Source organism: Neurospora crassa, linkage group IV, assembly GCF_000182925.2.
Source record: "Neurospora crassa OR74A linkage group IV, whole genome shotgun sequence".
NCBI lineage: Eukaryota > Fungi > Ascomycota > Sordariomycetes > Sordariales > Sordariaceae > Neurospora > Neurospora crassa.
This window is the reverse complement of record NC_026504.1, coordinates 5,003,440-5,022,968: the sequence shown is the minus strand read 5'-3', so window position 1 is coordinate 5,022,968 and position 19,529 is coordinate 5,003,440. Positions and strand designations below refer to the sequence as shown.

At 44.3% G+C, this 19,529-nt stretch overlaps 5 protein-coding genes and 1 non-coding gene across 6 annotated transcripts; 3 read left to right on the top strand and 3 right to left on the bottom strand.

Annotated features, from left to right (window-relative positions):
* Positions 1-6,267: 6,267 nt before the first annotated feature.
* Positions 6,268-7,429, bottom strand: NCU07048 (hypothetical protein; the record flags this gene model as incomplete). Its single annotated transcript, XM_957094.1, has 4 exons — positions 6,268-6,584; positions 6,703-6,810; positions 6,980-7,062; positions 7,284-7,429. 4 exons carry the CDS (start codon positions 7,427-7,429, stop codon positions 6,268-6,270), a joined length of 654 nt encoding a protein of 217 aa, XP_962187.1.
* A 984-nt stretch (positions 7,430-8,413) lies between these two features.
* NCU07047 (hypothetical protein) lies at positions 8,414-9,749 on the top strand (the record flags this gene model as incomplete). Its single annotated transcript, XM_957093.2, has 3 exons — positions 8,414-8,599; positions 8,893-8,935; positions 8,998-9,749. 3 exons carry the CDS (start codon positions 8,414-8,416, stop codon positions 9,747-9,749), a joined length of 981 nt encoding a protein of 326 aa, XP_962186.2.
* A 157-nt stretch (positions 9,750-9,906) lies between these two features.
* On the bottom strand, positions 9,907-11,532 carry NCU07046 (hypothetical protein). Its single transcript, XM_957092.2, has 2 exons — positions 11,109-11,532; positions 9,907-11,026 (listed from the first exon to the last, which is right to left on the bottom strand). The coding sequence occupies exons 1-2, from the start codon at positions 11,249-11,251 to the stop codon at positions 10,144-10,146; spliced, it is 1,026 nt and encodes a 341-aa protein (XP_962185.1). The 5' UTR covers positions 11,252-11,532; the 3' UTR covers positions 9,907-10,143.
* Positions 11,533-15,745: 4,213 nt separating this feature from the next.
* Positions 15,746-16,878, top strand: NCU07044 (metallo-beta-lactamase superfamily protein; the record flags this gene model as incomplete). The annotated part of the gene is made up of 3 exons (XM_957090.2): positions 15,746-16,283; positions 16,377-16,461; positions 16,566-16,878. The coding sequence occupies 3 exons, from the start codon at positions 15,746-15,748 to the stop codon at positions 16,876-16,878; spliced, it is 936 nt and encodes a 311-aa protein (XP_962183.2).
* Positions 16,879-16,977: 99 nt separating this feature from the next.
* On the bottom strand, positions 16,978-18,563 carry NCU07043 (hypothetical protein). The gene is made up of 3 exons (XM_957089.3): positions 17,931-18,563; positions 17,831-17,867; positions 16,978-17,750 (listed from the first exon to the last, which is right to left on the bottom strand). Exons 1-3 carry the CDS (start codon positions 18,360-18,362, stop codon positions 17,191-17,193), a joined length of 1,029 nt encoding a protein of 342 aa, XP_962182.3. The 5' UTR covers positions 18,363-18,563; the 3' UTR covers positions 16,978-17,190.
* An 839-nt stretch (positions 18,564-19,402) lies between these two features.
* Positions 19,403-19,494, top strand: NCU15202. Its single transcript has one exon. It is a non-coding gene; the product is annotated as a tRNA-Ala (tRNA).
* The last annotated feature ends 35 nt before the right edge of the window (positions 19,495-19,529 follow it).

The window sequence follows — 19,529 nt, the reverse complement described above, 5'->3', positions numbered from 1 at the left end:
TATAGATTTCGCTTTTATATTTAAGGAAGCGTAGAAGTCCCCGAAGAAAATCGAAGGTCGTAATAAACGTAAATGTAAAGTAAATAGTTAATATAACTTATACGAAATTAATATTACAAAATATAAATACTTACTATAATATTTAAATATTAAATTAGAGCCGAATAGGTAGGTATTTAATATCCTAATTAGTTCCGATAGAAGGGGTAAGTACCTATTTACTAATTAAGTAGTAAATAGGAAGACCCTAAGAATCTTCTTCTAGGGATAGGGGTATAGTAATCTCTATTATATAATATCCAATAATAACCCCTAACGGACTTACTAGGTAAGTAGGTTATTAAGAATTAAAATTAGGGCTATAAAGCATTACTAATATTAATTAATATATAGTAGCTAGTAAGGGTTTTTCTTTATTCGCAATTATAATAAAGTCCGTTAAGTCCGATTAACCGCCTTCGTAAAGGGAAGTACCGGAAGCCTAATATTTTAAATACTATATATTCTACTAATAATGCTGCTATATATAGTATATTTAATAATAGTAATGTATAATAATATTACTAATTCGATTAATATAGCGGTTGCTTAAGAGGGATCGCTATATAATAATAGTAATAAACTTTCTAATTTTAAAGAAGCTAGTAACAATAAGTACTTCTAACTATTAAGTTACGATAATACTATTTATTTTATATTTTTTATTACCTTTTTTATTAGGGAAGAGGAATTATTGGGGCTACTTATTATTAGTATTATTTCTTCGAATCCTATATTTAATAATACTAACTAATTATCGATCGCTATATTAATTCTAATTGAAGGGACGGGTCGGGGTAAGCGGGTAGTATCCTTACTAAACGATTAACTTATAGTTAAGAAGAAGAGAATTACTTTTTTAAACCTATATAACGAAATATTTATTAATATAAAGCGTAGAATAAATATACTAGGTTGTATAGAGCTATTTAATATTTAAAAGAATTAAATAAATTTAATGCCTATTAATAGTAATAGTTAGTACTTTAAAATTTTTAATAATAGTAAGGGGTATACTGAAAGGGGTAATAAAAATGATAAAGAATTTATACTACCTATTATAATAATATAGATAACCTTAACGGTATAGCGCTATATAGTATTAAACTCTAATTTAATTCTTAGTATTACTTTTATACCTTTTAATAGTACCCTTTCAATTCTATTATTTAATAAATAAGAAATAAGAGTAGTTAAAATCCTTAAGCAATTTATAATTGTTATTACTATATTACTAAGGAGAATTCTAAGCGTAGGCGATTTGTTTGTAGTTATTATAGACTTTTAAAAGATATTTAAGGAGTGGTTAGAAAAGGGCGATATAATAAGGTATATTAAAAAGTTAATAAAGGAGTTATTAGTTACTAGTATATAGATAAATCTCGGTAAGGAAATTAAAGAAATATATATAGAGGAGTAGATTAATAATTCGGAAATTTATAATTTATAAAAATTGTAATATATATTAGCTTTTTTATATATTATTTATATAAGGTATTCCCTTATTAATTTTAGGTTATATATATATAGAAACCCTATTAAAAGGATGTACGTCTTCCATTTTATAGAGAATTATTTTACTAAACCCTTCCTATATTAATTATTTTTATTTTTATTAAAGTAAAGGGACTTCGGTTATTTTTATTCTTATTAGATTAAGGGGACCTTATTATTTTTATTTTTATTAGAGTAAAGGGATTTTACTACTTCTATTCTAATTAGAGTAAAGAGATTTTATTTCCTCTATTCCTACTAAAGTAAAGAGGGGATAGTATTGGAACGATAGGAGTAAAGTAGTAATTAAGATAGTTCCTGTTTACGCCTATAAATATTGGGATTCGATTTTAATTGGAGGAAAGAGGATTTAATTTAAATTTAATGTTTATTATACTTCGGTTGTCGACCTTTATATGTAGGACGCTAAGTAGAATATAATAGTATAATAAGGGCTAGGGTTATAATAATATATAGGGCCGCTTCTAAAGGATTTATAATTAGAGTAAGTAAAGCGGTACTATCTCTACTATATACTATATTATTAGTATAAATATTTTTATATTTATTATTTGAAATAATATTAATAATTGAGAATAGTTTAATATATTTAGTAACGAGGTTGGAACTATATTAATTTAAGTGCTCCTAATTTTATAGGAGGGGTATACCTTTTATTATATTTACTATAGTACGTACGGATACGCTTCTACTAATTATTAAGCGTATAATTTATTAAAATATTTTGGGTGGGATAAGAATAGAGTACGGTAATTAGAAATCGATATTTAATATTATAAATATAAATATAATATATTCTATAAAAAAACCTTCGAAGTAAAATAAGAATAAGCCTACCTTATTTATAGGTATAAGGGTACTAAGCTTCTTCGGTTTTAGGGGCATTTATTTAATTTAATTAAAGTAATAATTATATTTATTATAGTAAGTACTTTGTAAGTAATTCTAGTAGTCGATATAATTTTATAGTATTTTAAATAGGGCTTCGCAAAAATATATTATATTAGTAATAGTATATATATTAGGATAATTATTAATTAGGTCGGTTCGTTACTTTTTATTCCGCTTTATCTACTTTTTTAATTAGAAGTTCTGGAGTAGGAATATACTATAGATAGGGTCTTTTATAGATTGTATATTCGTAATCCGGTTTAATAATCAAAATTATATAATTTTAAATAGGGTATTTATTATAAAGGACGAATCGGATTTATATATACGTAAGGGGTCGGTAGGTTGTATTATTAATATAGACGGTTTAACGAATTCGAATTTAAGTTGGTTAAAGTATTAGTAGGGTATAAAAAAGTAGGCGAAACTATATTTACTATTATAAATAGCGCGGTTAAAATACTACTATAAATCCGAAATATCCTTAAATTTAATTTAACTATATTATACGATATATATTACGTTAGGGATATTTATTCCTATTCCTAACGTTATTATAGATATAATAATATAATATTAGGATTTGGGGGTAATAAATTAATAATAAAAGCGATTTTAATTTATAGGGCGGATATATAAGTAGTATATTTAGATAGTTAGATGTATATTAGATTAATTATAGAGACTATATTTAATTAAGGAGCGGATAAGATACTTCTTCGCTTTATTAATTAAATTTTTATTATTAATATAAATAATTATTTTTGGGATAATATTATTGGAAGTAGGGCCGAAGAGGAATTTAAGATGTTTAAAGTTTTGTATTTTAAGTTTGGGGATAGAATTAAAAATAATATTAATATTAGGCCGGTCGATAGAGGTACGAATAATTTAAAGTAAATTTATTAATTGTCTAAATAGATAGAAGTTAGTATATTCTTATATATATATTTCTAATTCTTTAGTTAATATAGCTATACATTCGAACTATAGGATTAAAAGGGGTAGGGTCCGCTGGAATTAATAAAAATTAGAGAAATAAGTATAGAAGTTGCGTTATTAGTAAATAGTATAAAGTTTATTAATAGTAATAAATATTATCCGAATAGCGAATTTTAAAATATAAAAGAGTTTAAGAAATTAGTAATAGAGGGTTTATTTAAGTCCGAGGAGAATATATATAAAATATTCCGAATATATACGATTTTACAATATATTAATTTAAATATATTAATTACCTATTAGAATAAATAGGGTAGGTTTATATACTTTATAGAAGTTTTAATTAATTAATAGGAGTTTAGTATTAAAATATATTATAATAATATTCCTTTATTTTTAATTAAGATAAGTAAGAGGTATAATTTGTAATGTAATTTGTGTAGGAAGAATGATTAATATTATTTAAAGTATAATACTTTTACTAAATTCGGTTATAGTAATTAAAATTATATTATTATACTAATAAATAATATAATAGATATATTTAATTTATTTAGGGTGAGGCTAATATAGGGTTTAATTAAACGTTAATCGAATAGTTAGGTTAAATAAAAGTCGAACGATAATATATATAAACCGAATTTAAAATTATTTATAATTATTTAAGTTCGTATATTCAATAATTATAGTAATATATTACTATATAGTTATATTTAGTATAGGTAATGTAGTGAGGTTAGAATAGGTTTTAAAATATTAGATAAAAGTAAAAATTTCATCGAAGGTATAATCTACTTAGGCTATTATCTTAATTAAATTTTAAACGATTTAGATTAAAGTTAATAGAAATACAATACTTATTTCTTAAGTAATAATTATTATAACCGATAAAGGTAATCCCCTAATAAATAGTTAATAGTTAATATAGGTAATAATAGAAAAAAAAAAAAAATTTATAAAAGTTCGTACTTATACTATATTTAATAAGTAAGCCGTTTCTAAATACGATTTATTATTATTAAGATATTTACAAGTGTTTATAGATTTCTAGTCTTTATTGAGGCCGATTTATATATATACAACTGTAGCCGACGACGTTTTCGCGTAAAACCGTAACAGACCTCCTCTTACAAAAGTTCGAGGAGAGGAGACCCACATAATTGTGGGGCGGGTCCGCTGAAGCTTATTGTCGGAGGTTATATGATAGAGACTATAATAAGCCGTCTCCCGCAAAGTCACTTCAACTCCTATTAAAACTCATCAACTCCCATTAATTCTCATTAACTCCTATTAACTCCTATTACTTCATTACTTTATTACTTCATTACTTTATTACTTTATTACTTTATTACTTTATTACTTTATTACTTCATTGCTTTATTGCTTCATTGCTTTATTGCTTCATTGCTTCATTGCTTCATTACTTTATTACTTTATTGCTTTATTACTTTATTGCTTTATTGCTTTATTGCTTCATTGCTTTATTACTTTATTGCTTCATTGCTTTATTGCTTCATTGCTTTATTGTTTTATTACTTCATTACTTCATTACTTCATTACTTCATTACTTCATTGCTCCAAACGGGAGCTAAGACTTTAGGTAGTAGTGCAAATAGACCTTGGCTTTTATCGCTTGGTTTGGTTTGAAGTAGGGTACCCTAGACTTGGTTCTTCTCCAAATTTTTGAGTTGGGGTAAGGTGACAATGCAAATGGATCCCGCTCCCCCCCCCCCCCCCCCCCCCCCCCCCCCTTTTGGCCGGGGCAGGAAGAAAAGAAGAAAAAGAAAGAAAGAAGAAAAAGAAGAAGATGAAGACGAAAAAGGGAAGAAGAAAAAGAAGAAGAAGATAAAGACGAAAAAGGGAAGAAGAAAAAGAAGAGGTAAAGAAAGGAAGAAAGAAGGAAGAAGAGAAAAAAGGAAAAGAGGAAAGAAGCTAGGAAGGTTGAAGTCAAAGTTCAAGGTCTGGGCGTGAGTATTGAATTTTGTAAGTGTAGTTGAGGCGTTGATATAAAATAGCCAACAGCTGGCTGCAGATGGGAGCTTGGACCAGTTTTATAAACGACCTAAGTCACACTTGGGCCACCGTACGTGTGGCGCCGAGTACACCAATTACACATCACTCAGCAGAGCGCACGGCTTGTCATATAAGAGTGCTCATCCCGTCAACCTCTGTCAAGGTTGACTGGATCATCAAGCAATGTCATACCAACCTAACGTCTATCTTGCTTAATCACCTGCCGTCCGCCGCGCACAGGCTGCGCGCATTGCTGCCCGCCAGCTCGCGATGGCGTGCGCCACCCTCAAGGCTGAGGGTCACGCCAACGTCTCTGAGATGACTAGGGCAAAGGACTCCATGTTTTTCCGGGTAATTTGTGACGAAGCGCAATTTCTACGTAACCGACACTCGGGGACATTCCGATGGATTTCCCTACTAGAAGTACCGAAACACGCCCTCATCTTTGTATCGGCCATCCCACTCCTCAACCGCGTCACTGATCTCTTCGCATATGCCTCTGCGATCTAAGTCAACGCCAAACCGGCCCATCACATTTCCAGAAGATTACGTGGGCGGAGCGCTCGTAAATTTAGAAACTTTCAATTACACCAGGGGAACCGATTTGCTTGCCAGTACTTGGATGCTGCAGCCAGTCCGTGGTGCTTATGTGAGGGTTTGTTGGAGCGAGAGCGTGGTTGATCTGGGGGAGAAGGATTCTAACCCAAGAAAAAAAAAAAAAAAAAAAAAATTTGCAAAAAAAAGAAAAAAAAAAAAAAACCATCGCGAAATACCTGAATCAAAAGCCTTGGCCACCAATGCGTGACCTTTCACAGCACTACATTTCTCCCTAGGCCCGCAGATGATGGAGACTGGGGAGCCTTTTATCTATAGTCGGGGGATCTTGCCGAGATAGTATGGCCGTAAAGTCAGGTGCGACTGCGAGGTCCTCCGCGCAACGTTGCCATGCTGGATGATCCGGCAAATGGTCGCGGATAGCTTCAATGACCAGCACGATCTTCTGATGAGGAAAAGAAGTTTTAACTCTATTCCGTGGTAAGATGCGAGCGCAACTGCGCTGGTAACTAATCCGAAGAGATAGTCGGGGTCGCAATCCTTACAAGAATACAGCTTCGCAGCAATGTTCACCGCTCGATGAGAGATGAACTTGAAAGCGTTTATCAATAACATCGCTGGTACAGGTTCTGCAGATGCAGGTGTGTAATCCATCGCTATGGGAAACTAGGAAAAAGGCGTGTGTGAGAAATCCATTCTCCTCGGTCAAGAGTCAGTCGGAAGGGAGGAGGGACAATACCTACGTACCGCAGTGAGAAACTTGTTGCAAAGGGTAGATATTTGCCCATGTACCACTTATGTCAAACATATTCTCAGATAGGAGTACTCCAAAGTCCGGGTCCGCAATCTCAGGGTCTATCGTCATAATAAAGGTTGGGCGTCTCGGCAGTGAGGAAGTATCTGCCAAAGCGTTATCTTCGCCTATTCATCCCCCCATCTTTTCCAATGATACTTGACCAAAGCATATTGTCCGTCGAAGTTATCATGCATCCACGCCGTAAGCTTTCCGGAGGCGTTTCCATACAAGATCCTTTGACACTAACGGCCCGCATGCGACGTTCGCTGAGGACGGGTATCAGATTGGCAAGTCGGACGAAGCTACACGCGCTACAAACGATATTTTCAGTAGAGGTCACTTCAAAAACGAGCGATCACGGCCCGCAATATTTGGTACCATTGCTTCATTTCTGCCCGATAGAAGTGGACATCATAGCCTGGAAAAACATGTTCACCAGGTACACTCGGCTAGCCTTCTCTCTTCCGCCCTTGAAAGTCAACCGAATCCAACCTCCAGTTTTTCCTGGCCGTCATTGTCGCCATCCACTAACCTCTCAACAGCAAAAGCGGCACCTACACCCACGTCATTTTCGGTCTCGGCAATGTCACCTTCGACGATACCACCAACTCGGTCTACTTCAACCACGGAACCAACAATGGAGCGGAAGACTGGAAACGGTAGAAGCTGCACGGGCATCTGGCTCTGCTCGGTCCCGCTCGGCGACAATTGCAGCACCGATAAGGGATGTGTGAACATCAATAATGTGTTCAATGTGAGAACTAAGTGCCTGCGGTGCACAGCCCACGGTTGATTGGGTGTCCTGGTTGGGGAGAGATACACGCTTTGGAGGTATGAGGTCCATCTCAATGAGAGATTGGGTGTGTGGGATGTGGTGAGGGTGAGAATGGGCAGTATTGATGGAGGATTATGCAGGTGGGAAGGGGTGAATGATGGATTGGGTCAGCTCTACAAACAGGAAGTCCTCTTGCAGATCCCACGACTCCCGATTGCGGCGGGTTGATTGGGCTCTCATGAATCCGTCCATGGAAGGTACCGACGAGAAAGGAATCGACGACTCGCCAGTGACTGCTCTGTCGTGCCGGGATAATGCGATAAGTCCCTCCACAGTCTTTCCCTTTCAAATGAAATTGATCTGATTCACCGCCATACCAATCTCCGTTATCGGTCAACATCACTGCACCTTCCTTCTGAGCCTGCAATGACGCGAAATATCACTACGCAACTGGACCAGACCCAATGCTTGCACCTGCCCTCCAGGGAGAGAGTGCCTCAACGACAGAAGCAGGTCTCAACTACCTCTAACGTCAGGCATCCCCGCTCGTGGCCTGCGCCTTCCTCTGCCAGTGATCCAATTTCACCGAGACAGACGGAAAGTGTTGAGAACCGTGCCCCCATCCGGTCTGAAAAGATTTCTTCTTCCAAAGTCGGTCCCGGTCTTGTTGAAATCAGTTCTCTCACAGCCGGTTCCCCCACTTTGCGACGGACTCTTTTTCCTTCCTCTGTCGGCCGTCTTGCAATTCCCTCTGCAACCGTCTCCCAAATCCCTCGCTGTTTCGAAGCACCTACCCCCCTGCTCACAGCTTTGATGCGCGTACCACTCGGAGCTTCCGCCGACCCCGTCAAGTTTCGCTTACCTGCAACTTCAGACCTGCTTCGACAATGTCGCTTCCATGGCTGCAGGATGTCGACCCTGCGGAACGGCTGCCTGACGACACGAAGTGGGAAGATTACGATGAGTTCACCCTTTGGAAGCAATGCAAGCTGCGTGGCCTCGATGGTCAGGTGAAGAGAGAAGGAGACGTTCTTCGGTTGCTGAATGCGTTGAAACGTTGCGAGGTGGAATGGGTAAGCACTCCACGAATAAAGGACTCAGGTCTACGTTTTCTTGCAGGCGAGGAGGCCTGCAAGAAGGCTCTCGAATCAGTGCTTGTTCATGCAAAGAGGCAAATCTTCCAAGTGATTCGAGTCGAGGAACGTGACTTGCCAGACTTGTTTACGTCGGTGATGGTGATCGAATTATCAGACGCTGTTGTCAGATTGGGGAAAGAAAGGGGGTGTAACTGTAATCATAAAGTAGGTCACCGTGCTGGGGAAAAAGTTTACATTGGACAGAGAGAGCTAACTTGAACACTCGACAGTTTGAGGTTCGGGCGCTAAGTGAAACTTGTGCACATATACTCTGTTAGTGGTCCTAAGTAACCTAATCTCAGACTAAATAATTACTGACTTTTGGACATACCCAGATTTGGAACTCCACGTCGTGAAGTGCCCAAGGCGCCTGCATCATGAAGGTTACCTTAACGAAGTTGAATTTGGGGAATATTTTGCCAACGCGCCGCCTGGCTTCAAGCCCCAGAAGTTTGTAAAAGCTCGAGACATCAACAGCATGATTTCCGACAAGGACTGCCAGCTCTGCTTCATGGAAGCCAAGGCCAGCCGTGGCGTTGATCAATGCCAAGTTTGCGGCCGTGTTGCGCACCAAAAATGCAAGAACATCTATCGTGCACGTCGAGCAGCCTGCGAAGGAGATACTGGATGCCCCCTGTGCTGTCCAAATTGTCCTTGGAACCCCAGCAACGCTGAGGTGAAGGCCGAACTAGTGCCCACGGAAGTCAAGAAAGAGCAAGGGGTGCCCAGAGACCAGCCTGCAACCGCCCAAGACGCTGTCTCAAGTGCAGCAAAGCATAAGGTTCGCAAGCTGAAGCAGAAAGTTCGCAGGCTCCGATGTCAACTTCGTCGAAAGCCGGCCAATCGTGTTATGTCGTCCCTTCGTTACGAAAGGCTCGCGGGAAAGATTGGGAGAAAGGGTGCAAAGTACAGAAGAAACAAGCTGATCATGGCGGTGAAGAAGACTGTGAAGTCAGAAGATGCGCACACGAAACATGAAGACAAGGCTGCTGTCCTCAAGGAGGAAATGGAGTCCCCAGTGAAGATCATCAAGGTCGAGAAAACGAAGAAAGTCAAGTCTGAGCCAGTGGTCATCAGCTTGCTTTGAAATCAGGGCTGCGAGCAGGTGCTGTAGGACACACAGGGGATGTTGAGATTGGTCATTTCGTGGCACTTGCCTTGTGATCTGCCTGCCTGGCAACATCAGGTCTTCGATTTTTGATGGGAAATGTCTGGTTGAAAGATGGAAGGAAGAAACGTTATGCGGAGAATTTGGTTTCAAGGTGTTCTGTGGTGATAATGGTATTCCATATGAAGGCGGGTATCTCATGCTAAGTTTGAAGTCTTGATGTACTGAAATATGTACAGGAAATCTGAATGTTGAAGACCGATTCGATTGTTTCCGATATCCCATCGCTGATATGTGCCATGCACGATGGTAATCGGTGTAACGTCAGAAAAGGGGGTTTCTCTCCGTGTTGTTTTCACCACCGCTCCCCAACTCAGCCCCTCAACAAGCCAAGCAACGCACCAGCACCGAAAGCCGCTCCAATGGTCAAGAAGCTCGACGTGGACAGGAGCGAAATACCGCTGATACCGTGACCAGAAGTACACCCGCCCGCCATCCTCGAACCGATGATCATCAAGAAACCACCCAATCCCGCGGCAACAGGCGACACGGCAACGTCGGTGACCTGGCCCAGAGCAGGGTACGCAACCGTCAACAGCTTCGCACCCAACACGCAGCCGCTGACAAACAACAAGTTGTTATACCTCTGCGGCAGCGTTTTGCCCTTGAAGATACCCCAGAACCAGTCGCCCACCTCCTCAAAACTCGTCGAAGTGCCCACCAAGTTCTTCCTGAGCAACAAACTCAGCAGTTGCGCACCAGCAATGCACAATCCACCCACAACAGGCGAGATCTTGGCCTCGGGCCCCACGCTCGTCCACAACGCAGTAGAAACCACCACGCTCGCGCAAATCGCCTCAAACGCCACCAACACATTCGATTTGGACACACCCAGATTCTCATAAACAGTCTTGGTCAGTTCCTTGCTTTCCTCTCCCTCTCCCCTCGCCTTGGCTGCGGCTTCGGCGGCCTTGGCAGCCGCGTTACGCTTGGCGATCCAGGGCCCCACAAAGCCGGTAAAGACAATGCCGCCGATGATGCCGCCTTCGAGAGCATAGAAACCCGAACGCACGCCGGTGCCGATTTGGGCGAGGACGGTGCCGGGGCAGGCGCCCGAGAGCATCATGCCGGTGCCGAGAAGGATACCGCCGAGGAGGTTGCCGTCGTAGCGAGAGAAGAGGGAGATGGAGGAGTAGGAGCGTGGGGGGAGGGGGAAGGCGGTGGGGGAGAGGGTTTGGAGGAGGTGGACTAGGGCGCTATATTATGAAGAGCAAGTAGTGTTTGGTTAGCGGAGGTGATTTGGGAAAGATGGGTTGGAAGGAAAGGAAGGGAACGTACGCAGAGCTGGCGGCCGCAGTGAGGAAAGCTTGGATCATGTGCCAGTTCTCAAACTTGAGTTGAGAAACGATGACGGAGGGCTGGTAGACGCCCGAGACAGTAAGGGCCGCGCCGAAAGCGGCGCCCGTGACAAGTGTGTTCATGTTGTGTTTTGTTTCGTGTCAGGTGTGTATGACACTCAAGTGAGTGTATAAGATGGCTGGCTGGTTGGTCAGAGATTCACAACTTTTGTTATTATTTCCAAATATGGCGAAGCAACACTGATGAATGGAGCTTGAACCAAACAGAAAAGAGGACAAAACCGGAAAGAAAAAAAAAGAGAAGAGAAAGGCCGAGAGATTTTTTTATTATGCACAAACGGACACTAGGTCACTCCCGTCATTCAAGGTGGAATAAAGAAGAAGGGGGCTCCGTATCGGCGTCCATTGTAGCGCAACACTGACAATGCGGGAACTCGGAAAGCGACGATCGGAAGTCCACCCTCTACTTTGCTGGGCCGGGGTGTAGGTGCTCGCCGATGAGGGCATTGCGGGCACCACGGACACTACGGGCACTAGAGGTACATACGGGCACTAACAGGGGTGGGCCTATGCCGGCAATCGCTTCATTATTTTTTTCTTTGGAGGCGGTTTCCTTTTGTCGATTTCCCTGCAAATCGGGCGGCGCTGGGTCACCGGGCGGGTTCGGTGGGTCACAAGGTGGTTGTGACATTTGGGGCCGGAATTAGGCAATTCTCCAAAGCGGGCCAGGCGGGTGTCGGGGAGACTAACCGAGCGCTAACAGGAGCTAGCAGTTGAGTGAGCTAGATTGCAGGGATACTGTTAGTCCTCAGTAAGCCTCCGATCGTCTTCCGGTCCTCCCTTGTCTGAGTCTGAACTGGTGCCGAACGAGAAGCTTGCCCGAATGTTTGGGATTGGAGTCGGCATTCCCATATTTACACTGTCTTGGAACAGCTTCCTTGAAGTGTTTTTTGACGGTGTCAGTGTGGCTGGCTTGATGCCTTGGAAGGTCACCTGGATTCGACGGCATCCCCCGGAATTTCCCAGATGTGTGATAGAAACCTCATAGATGCATGTCCCTCGTGATATCGTGACGCCAAGATTATGAATAACCAAAGACGGGCTGGCGGGTTTTGCTTCTTCTACTCGTGGCGCGCACGTGTGAATGGTTGATGGGGATGGTGGTTAGAGGAGACTCGGCCAATTGCCGACTCCCTGGGTTTTGAGAGGTTGAGGCTGAGACATACGGACAAAAGGGTAGGAGAACATTGGAATGAGGCGTATGTAAATGGAACGATGGCAGCAACACTTGGGCGCGGTACATAGTGCGGATAATCCGAGGCAAAAAATGGAAATGGCAACGGCAAACACCAAATTCACTGAAGGAGACGCGGTCATGATGGTCGGCGATCTCGGTTGATGTTGTTGAAAGGAGAGAGAAGTTGAAAACCCCGGAAACCCTCGACTTTGCCCGCAGTGGTTACCTGCCTTGGTCGGGTCGGCATCCCAGTGGAGCCCGTTATGATCCGATTCGCTGAGAAATCACAAGTCAAAAATTTCCCCGGGAAAATGTTCTGGACGGCGACGGCGACCCCCCTGTTTCCCGCGTGTCACTTTCAATCCCTGTTTCTTCGCCGCCTGTCTTTCGGGAACCTCCACAACGACAACAACGACGACGACAACCAACACCTCCCTCCTCTTTCAGACATCGCCGAACAACCCCTTTCCGATCAACAACCCAGTGTCCCTTGATTAGGTAACCCCAATTATGAATGAAGCGAGGATAACCCAAACCCAAAACATTGTCGCCGTCCTCTTTGTCGGGCTACACCAGACTTTGGAATCATGCACAAACACTGCATCCGGGGGCGCGCTCTAGGCGGCGACGGGACGGCGCAATAACAATCAGCCGCATGGACGACCATAGGTTAAACCACCCCACTCCCCTTGCTTATTGGATAGTTTAACCTTCCCATCAGTCCATAATGACCTACATGGTATCTGGCCAGATTCATGGCCCTGAAATCGCCGGAACCATGGCACGATTTGTACGTATTCGCTCAGAAAGTCGCACAAATATCACGAATCGGTTCGATCGCCGAGAAAAGAATGTCGCCGGTGACTTTGGTGACTTGTCCCTTTTGGGAAAGGGGTGCTTCGTTTCGGGGATCTTGTTTGATGGCGTTTCCGGGGATTTCAAGACGGAGACGACAGGAGTCGGGCACCTCGTAGGGCTACGGGCTTTTGAAACGGCTGGTTATTGGTTGTGACGGCGACCTCTTTTCGATGCTCTTCGGGGACTTTGATCGGTACGGCGTTACTTCGAAATCCCTTTCGGGCACCTCATCTGCGGAGACGGCGACCTGCTGCTTGACTGCCGACGATCCACTTGATGCTGTTCGGGGATCTGGGGAAGGTACATAGGTACTTCTCGGGGACCTGTTGACGCTCAGGGGCCCCTATTTAGACGGCGACTTCAATGGTCCGACTTCGCGATGCTTTTGAACTGCCCATTCTGTCGTCATCAAAAGCTACACGAGGGGTCGAAGGAGTAGTGGCGGCGATGCGATGAGCTTGCTTGGCACTTATTCAGAGCTTTGTCAGTTGCAACGAAGTCATTCACACAACGACGGCGACGACGAGCTGAGTTTGACAACCAAAGGCCAGAGGTAACTAGGCTCCAGGTGGCGTTTGAGCTCGGGCACTCTAATGTAATAGACCAGGCACAAACTGCTCATCAAAGCTTTAACAGTCTGACAGACCCAGGGAAGACCCATGAGGTTGCCGTAACGTCTGCTAAGGCGGTCACCGGCTCGCCGACGAGTTGACCTACCGACGCATCCAAGCTTGAATAGGATATCTTCGGGCCAGGCACTTTCGACAGCTCCGGGGAAGTCTCATGGCATCAACCTATCACGGGGAGGATCTTTGGTTGGCGATGAGGTCGTCAACCAGCATGAACGGATTCACACAAGCTCACAAGGTGCATTCTCGCGGAGTGCTGATTGAGTTCATGCTAGAGTGGTCCCCGCGGCTACCCCGGACTGGACGGCGTGGATCGTCGAACCGTTACGGGGAAAAGTCCGCGGCGACCTGTTCAATCAGTGCTATGAAGCCGCTTTTCCCTCCCTGGTAGAACCTACGTGTTAACCCGGCTGGAGAGTCGCCTACTGGACCTCGATTTTTAGATGAACGCCGGCCAGTCTATGCTTTATGCCACCAATCATGAGCAAGGGGCAATCGGCGACCACTTTCTGTGCCCTTACATGCTTACCATGACAAAGGGGATCTCCCTATTTACCGATAGTGTAGAACGGGACAAGGTACCTCATCTGGACCCATAAACGTCGACAGCGTATATCCTCGCCGAGTGGCACTACGGCTTATGCTACCCTACCGCCTTGACGGGATAGCCTGGACGGCGACCTGTTAAGCGAAGTGTCAAGGGACATTGCCATGCCGACCCTGTTTCGTATTTCACCATGGGAACTAGAGTTCCAGATGAATACCGGAGGTCTACTACATGGCATTCTCGATCTTGTAAACCGATTTACCCGTGTATTGCCTCGTGCTGTCAAATATAGACAAGGTAGTGGTCGGCGACCACTTCAAGTACGTACCCTCTCATCTGGTCATTGTAGTGTATTTCGAAAAGATCCCCGACTCGCCGATATGTTCGGCGTTCAATACGAATTTACCCAAGAACGCCGACAGCGCGCATCATCGCCGAGTGTCTAGTCTAGTGGCTCATGCCATGCTGGACTGGTGGACCCCGACGCTACCCCGGATTGGACGATATGGACGGCGACCTCTTCTCAACGGTTTTGTGACCTATTCTTCTGGTTGTGGATTCACACGTGTTGACCTGGTCTATCGAACCAGCCAAAGATAGAAATCGACTGGTTCACGCCACCCATGGGTTGTCGATCCCCTCATGCTGTTTATTATTAGCATGGTACAGGTCGGCGACCACTTTGTTGTTACCCCCTACAGACTTGTCTAATCATCGAAAAGACCCCTTGCTGACAAGAGCTGTCAAGGGTGTCGGGAATCAGTATAAGCATGCACCGTCCGGCGGATAAACGAAGTCACCGTCAAGGAACCAGACCTTCAGGGACCGACTTCCGGAAACATGATGGAGTGGCCAACTACCAAAACCCGTCCCGCTCCGTGCCTCCGAGTTCCGGGCCCGACCGCCGTGCATGGAAGTCTATCCGGCCATTGTCCTTGCCGACGGGTTCAGTGACCTAACGGCCATTGGCACAAGGTGTTTGTCCGATCGGAAGATTGACATCACAATTGGGGTGAACTTAATTCCAAAATCGTTTTGTTCTCGAGTCTGGCCGGGCATGAATGAGCCCCTTACAAGCAAGTTAAGCAGTCGGCGACCACATTCTCGATCATGGTATACGCCACGAAAAGGGTCAACAACATCTGACACGAGATGGATGACGTCCGGGTACTGAATATCGCTACCTCTTGACCCAACCGTCCGTCCTCAAACGATATAAAGCAACCCATGCAATAGTAGTCCACCTATTTTTCAAATCACCACAACAGTTCAACAAGCACACAATCACCACGCACAGGCAACATCTCCATCCATCAAACTCGTCCAACCCACCCATCCATCCACCAATGTCCTCACCAACCCCTCAAGACCATGAACCCCTAATCCACCCCCTATTCGACCCTACAACCTCAACATTCACGTATCTCGTCGCCTGCCCCTCCACCCTCCACGCCGTGGTAATCGACTCCGTCCTCGACTTCGACCCCGCCACCGCCCGTATCTCCACCACCACCGCCGACTCCCTACTCCTCTCTCTCATCCGTTCCCACAACTACAAGATTGTGAAAATCCTCGAAACTCACGTGCACGCCGACCACCTCACTGCTTCTCGCTATCTGCAAACCCAACTGGCTAGTGATGATGACGATGAAGAGGAGGATGAGAAAAATGGGGGTACCAAAAAGCCCGAGATTTGCATAGGCAAAAGGATCGTGCAAGTCCAAAAAAGGGTTGCGGAAAGTTACGGGCTTCCCAGGGAGGAATGGGAGGGGGTATTTGATCGGGTGTTTGAGGATGACGAGGAGTTTCGTGTGGGTGACTTGAAGGTCAAGGTGAAGCATTTGCCGGGGCATACGCCGGATCATGTTGGGTATATGGTTGGATGTAAGTTTTTTAATGATGTTTTTTTTGTTTGGGTTGTGTACTTGGATAGGGGTGGTTGATGCTGATGCAAAAACAACAAAAACGGACGGACAGCGAATATCTTTTGCGGCGATTCCCTCTTTGATCCCGAAATTGGGTCCGCGCGGTGCGACTTTCCTGGGGGCGATGCACACGCACTGTAAGTTTCTTTTCAATTTTTCTTTTTTTCTTTTCATTTTCCTCCTCACAATCTTTAACATCAGACCCTGACACTAAACTAACAAACCCCTTCCCTCCCCACAGATACAATTCAGTCCAAACACTCTTCTCCCTACCCGCCCATTACAGAATCTACACAGGCCATGATTACCCCTCCGCCGACTCCCGCTCTCCTCAGCCCTACACCACCGTCGCCGACCAAAAGCGGTTGAACAAGCACCTGAAAGAGGGAACAACAAAAGACCAGTTCGTCACCTGGAGACAGGAGCGCGACTCGGGACTGGCGGAGCCGAAACTCTTGCACCAGGCGCTACAGGTTAACGTACGGGCGGGGAGGATGCCAAAGAATGGGATGCTGAAGGTGCCTTTGAAGATGCCGGGAGGGTGGAAGTTGTGAGACGCCGAAGCTCCGTCTTGGTTGACCACCTGCACGTTTGTAGGTGGTCGAGTCAGGACGAAAGAAACATCTTTGCGCGTCTGGAGGAACGGTCTAAGTGCCGAAAGTTACAGGGATGGGACCATATATTTATAAGAGTCGGAAGTGCTTGTTACATAGCGGTGCATGCCCGGAGTAGCCTGGCAATCTTCTAAACTGCAGCTTGTTCCGCTGATCAAGTGCGACAGGAAATGAAAATGCCCAAATACCAAAACCAGCCATGTTATATCCGCTTATTGTGCGTCATCCCTTATCCCGTTTCGCCGTTGGTGCTCATGTCGAACTTTCTTCTTTGGCCTCAAATTTGTAACATTTTCCGTTCTTGAGGTATTTTATTCTCATTAATTTCGGTTTAAGAGACTCATCCTTCATCTCCTCCTCTTCGCTTGGTTCGTAGTCCCCTGTCAGTGGCGGTCCTTGTGACTCAGTCCACTTTTCCCATCTCTGCTTTTCCTGACACACGGCGCATTTTTTCGCATCAGGCTTGGGATGTCGCAATCGTAAAAAGTCGAGCGTAGGCGTATTTTTTTTGTAACAGTCTTGATGGATCAAATTTCCACAGCCAAGGCAGGGCTGAGCGCAATTGCCGCCGTTTATCGGCTGGAAGCAGTTGACGCAGACCAGCAGTTCGTCTTCTTTGGTGGCATAGATAATCACTTCGGCTTCGTGTGGGATCCTGTCTAGGACTTTGCGCCAGTCTTCATTGGGAGATTTGGCGTTCCGGAGGGCCTGAGCTGGGTAAGAATGGGCGAAAATGCTATCGTATTCCGGTCGAGTGAAGGCATCACGGAAGGGGAGTTCTTTGGGACAATTGAGGATAAAGCGAAGGACATCTGTTCAGTTAAACATGTGAGTGCCAGGTTTTTCTGAGACAGGATGTTCGCTCGCTTCTCCGACTTGGGGGGGGGCTCACATATAATATGTTCGCAGTAATCGTTCATACGTTGGCCCTGTAATTGGCACATCTGGTCAGAAAGTCTGTTCAAATAGAAGGGACCACGGCAGATACTCACCTGCAAGAAGCGACACATACAACTACAGCCCTTCAAACCAATACGTACACCAATTTTACCCATGCTCTCCGCCGGCGACCAGAGCCTAAAAAGCGTCGTCAAGCACGATGGCTCGGTGATTGTTTCCCATCTTTCGGCTTTTAGCAGAATATAGTTGTTTTTCTTTGCTTCACTTAGGTATTCGTCGTAATGGTTGTGGTTCTTCACGTGGTGTACCCAACACGACATCAAATCCCGGTAGGGCAGACCGAAGTGTTTCATCAGCTCATTCAAAAGTTGTTCCGAATCTTTTGGTATATCATCCTCGACATGAAGTTCAATGTCGAGCATCCTGCACAGCTTTCTGAGTCCGTGGAGCGCCTCCACGGACCAGTTCTCGGTGTCGTCCATTGTGTGCCAGTCGGGGGGGAATGAACGCTCCTTGAACGGCATGGCTTCTTTGGGCTCGCGTAGAGAACGATGCGATGCGTAATATCAGTTGCTGATAAGCGAAGTCGGGCAAGAATGGTCGAAATATTGTCGTTGATGTCAAGACTGTGGAGAGGACGTGATCGAGAGAAAGGTTTGATGCTCGGGCGACCCAAAAAAAAAATGAAAAGAATGAACGGCTTTACAGATATTGAGCGGTAAACCGAGGAATAACAAATGGTGGCGAAGAATAACAGACGATGGAAGAAGACAGATGGCGCAAAACTGGCCAGGATCAGGAAGAGTTCATATAGAAGCCAAACGCCTGCCGCATCGTACCTGCTATTCCCTCCAAGCGCCAACATAAACGGCGGGAAGAATCACACCGGTACCACAACACATCGGATACCTTCCTATCTTGTTTTTGTCTGACCATTTCGCTGGCTTTTGGCCGACTGTAAGGCCCCAAACAAGGAAAGTGTTGGATCATCAAACCATCCATGCTGTGGATCACTGGCGAGCATCGACGGTAAAGGTAGGCAAGTACCCAGACACGGCTGCGAGTCATGATGGTCACGACCAACAACACCCTTTCCCAAACAGATTCCATTCCGCACGCCTTTGCACATTCCTCCTCCATTTAGTATTTGCACACCAATGACGAGAACGCCAATAGCAGCCCACCAGGTCTTCCTCAGAGCTTGATCCACAAGAATAAACGATGCAGTGGCCACCAGTTTGAAACCCTCAGTCTCGGTAAGGATCGAAGAAGCCAACCTCACCAACACAACAACAAGCTACACCACTTCCCAGGCACTCAACAACAATTCAATCATTGCGCAGCTTTCCACAATCCAACAAATTGCAGCTCGCAATAAATCAAACTCATCCACCTAGCAACAACTCACATCACGCTCCCTTCCGTTGCAACCGCAATAATTATATACCCAAACCGCCAACCCCAATCTCTCCCCCTCCCTTCCGAACATCGATATTCACCACCACCTACACTCGCTGTGATCAACCCTTCAGCCGAGCCGCATCTCCAACAAACAATAACTAAGGGGCGTGTGGCTCAGTTGGTAGAGCGTTCGCTTAGCATACTTCTTACCTAGGTGTATGCGAAAGGTCCTGGGTTCGATTCCCAGCTCGTCCACTTCCCAAATCACCTTCACCTTCACCCATATCTCC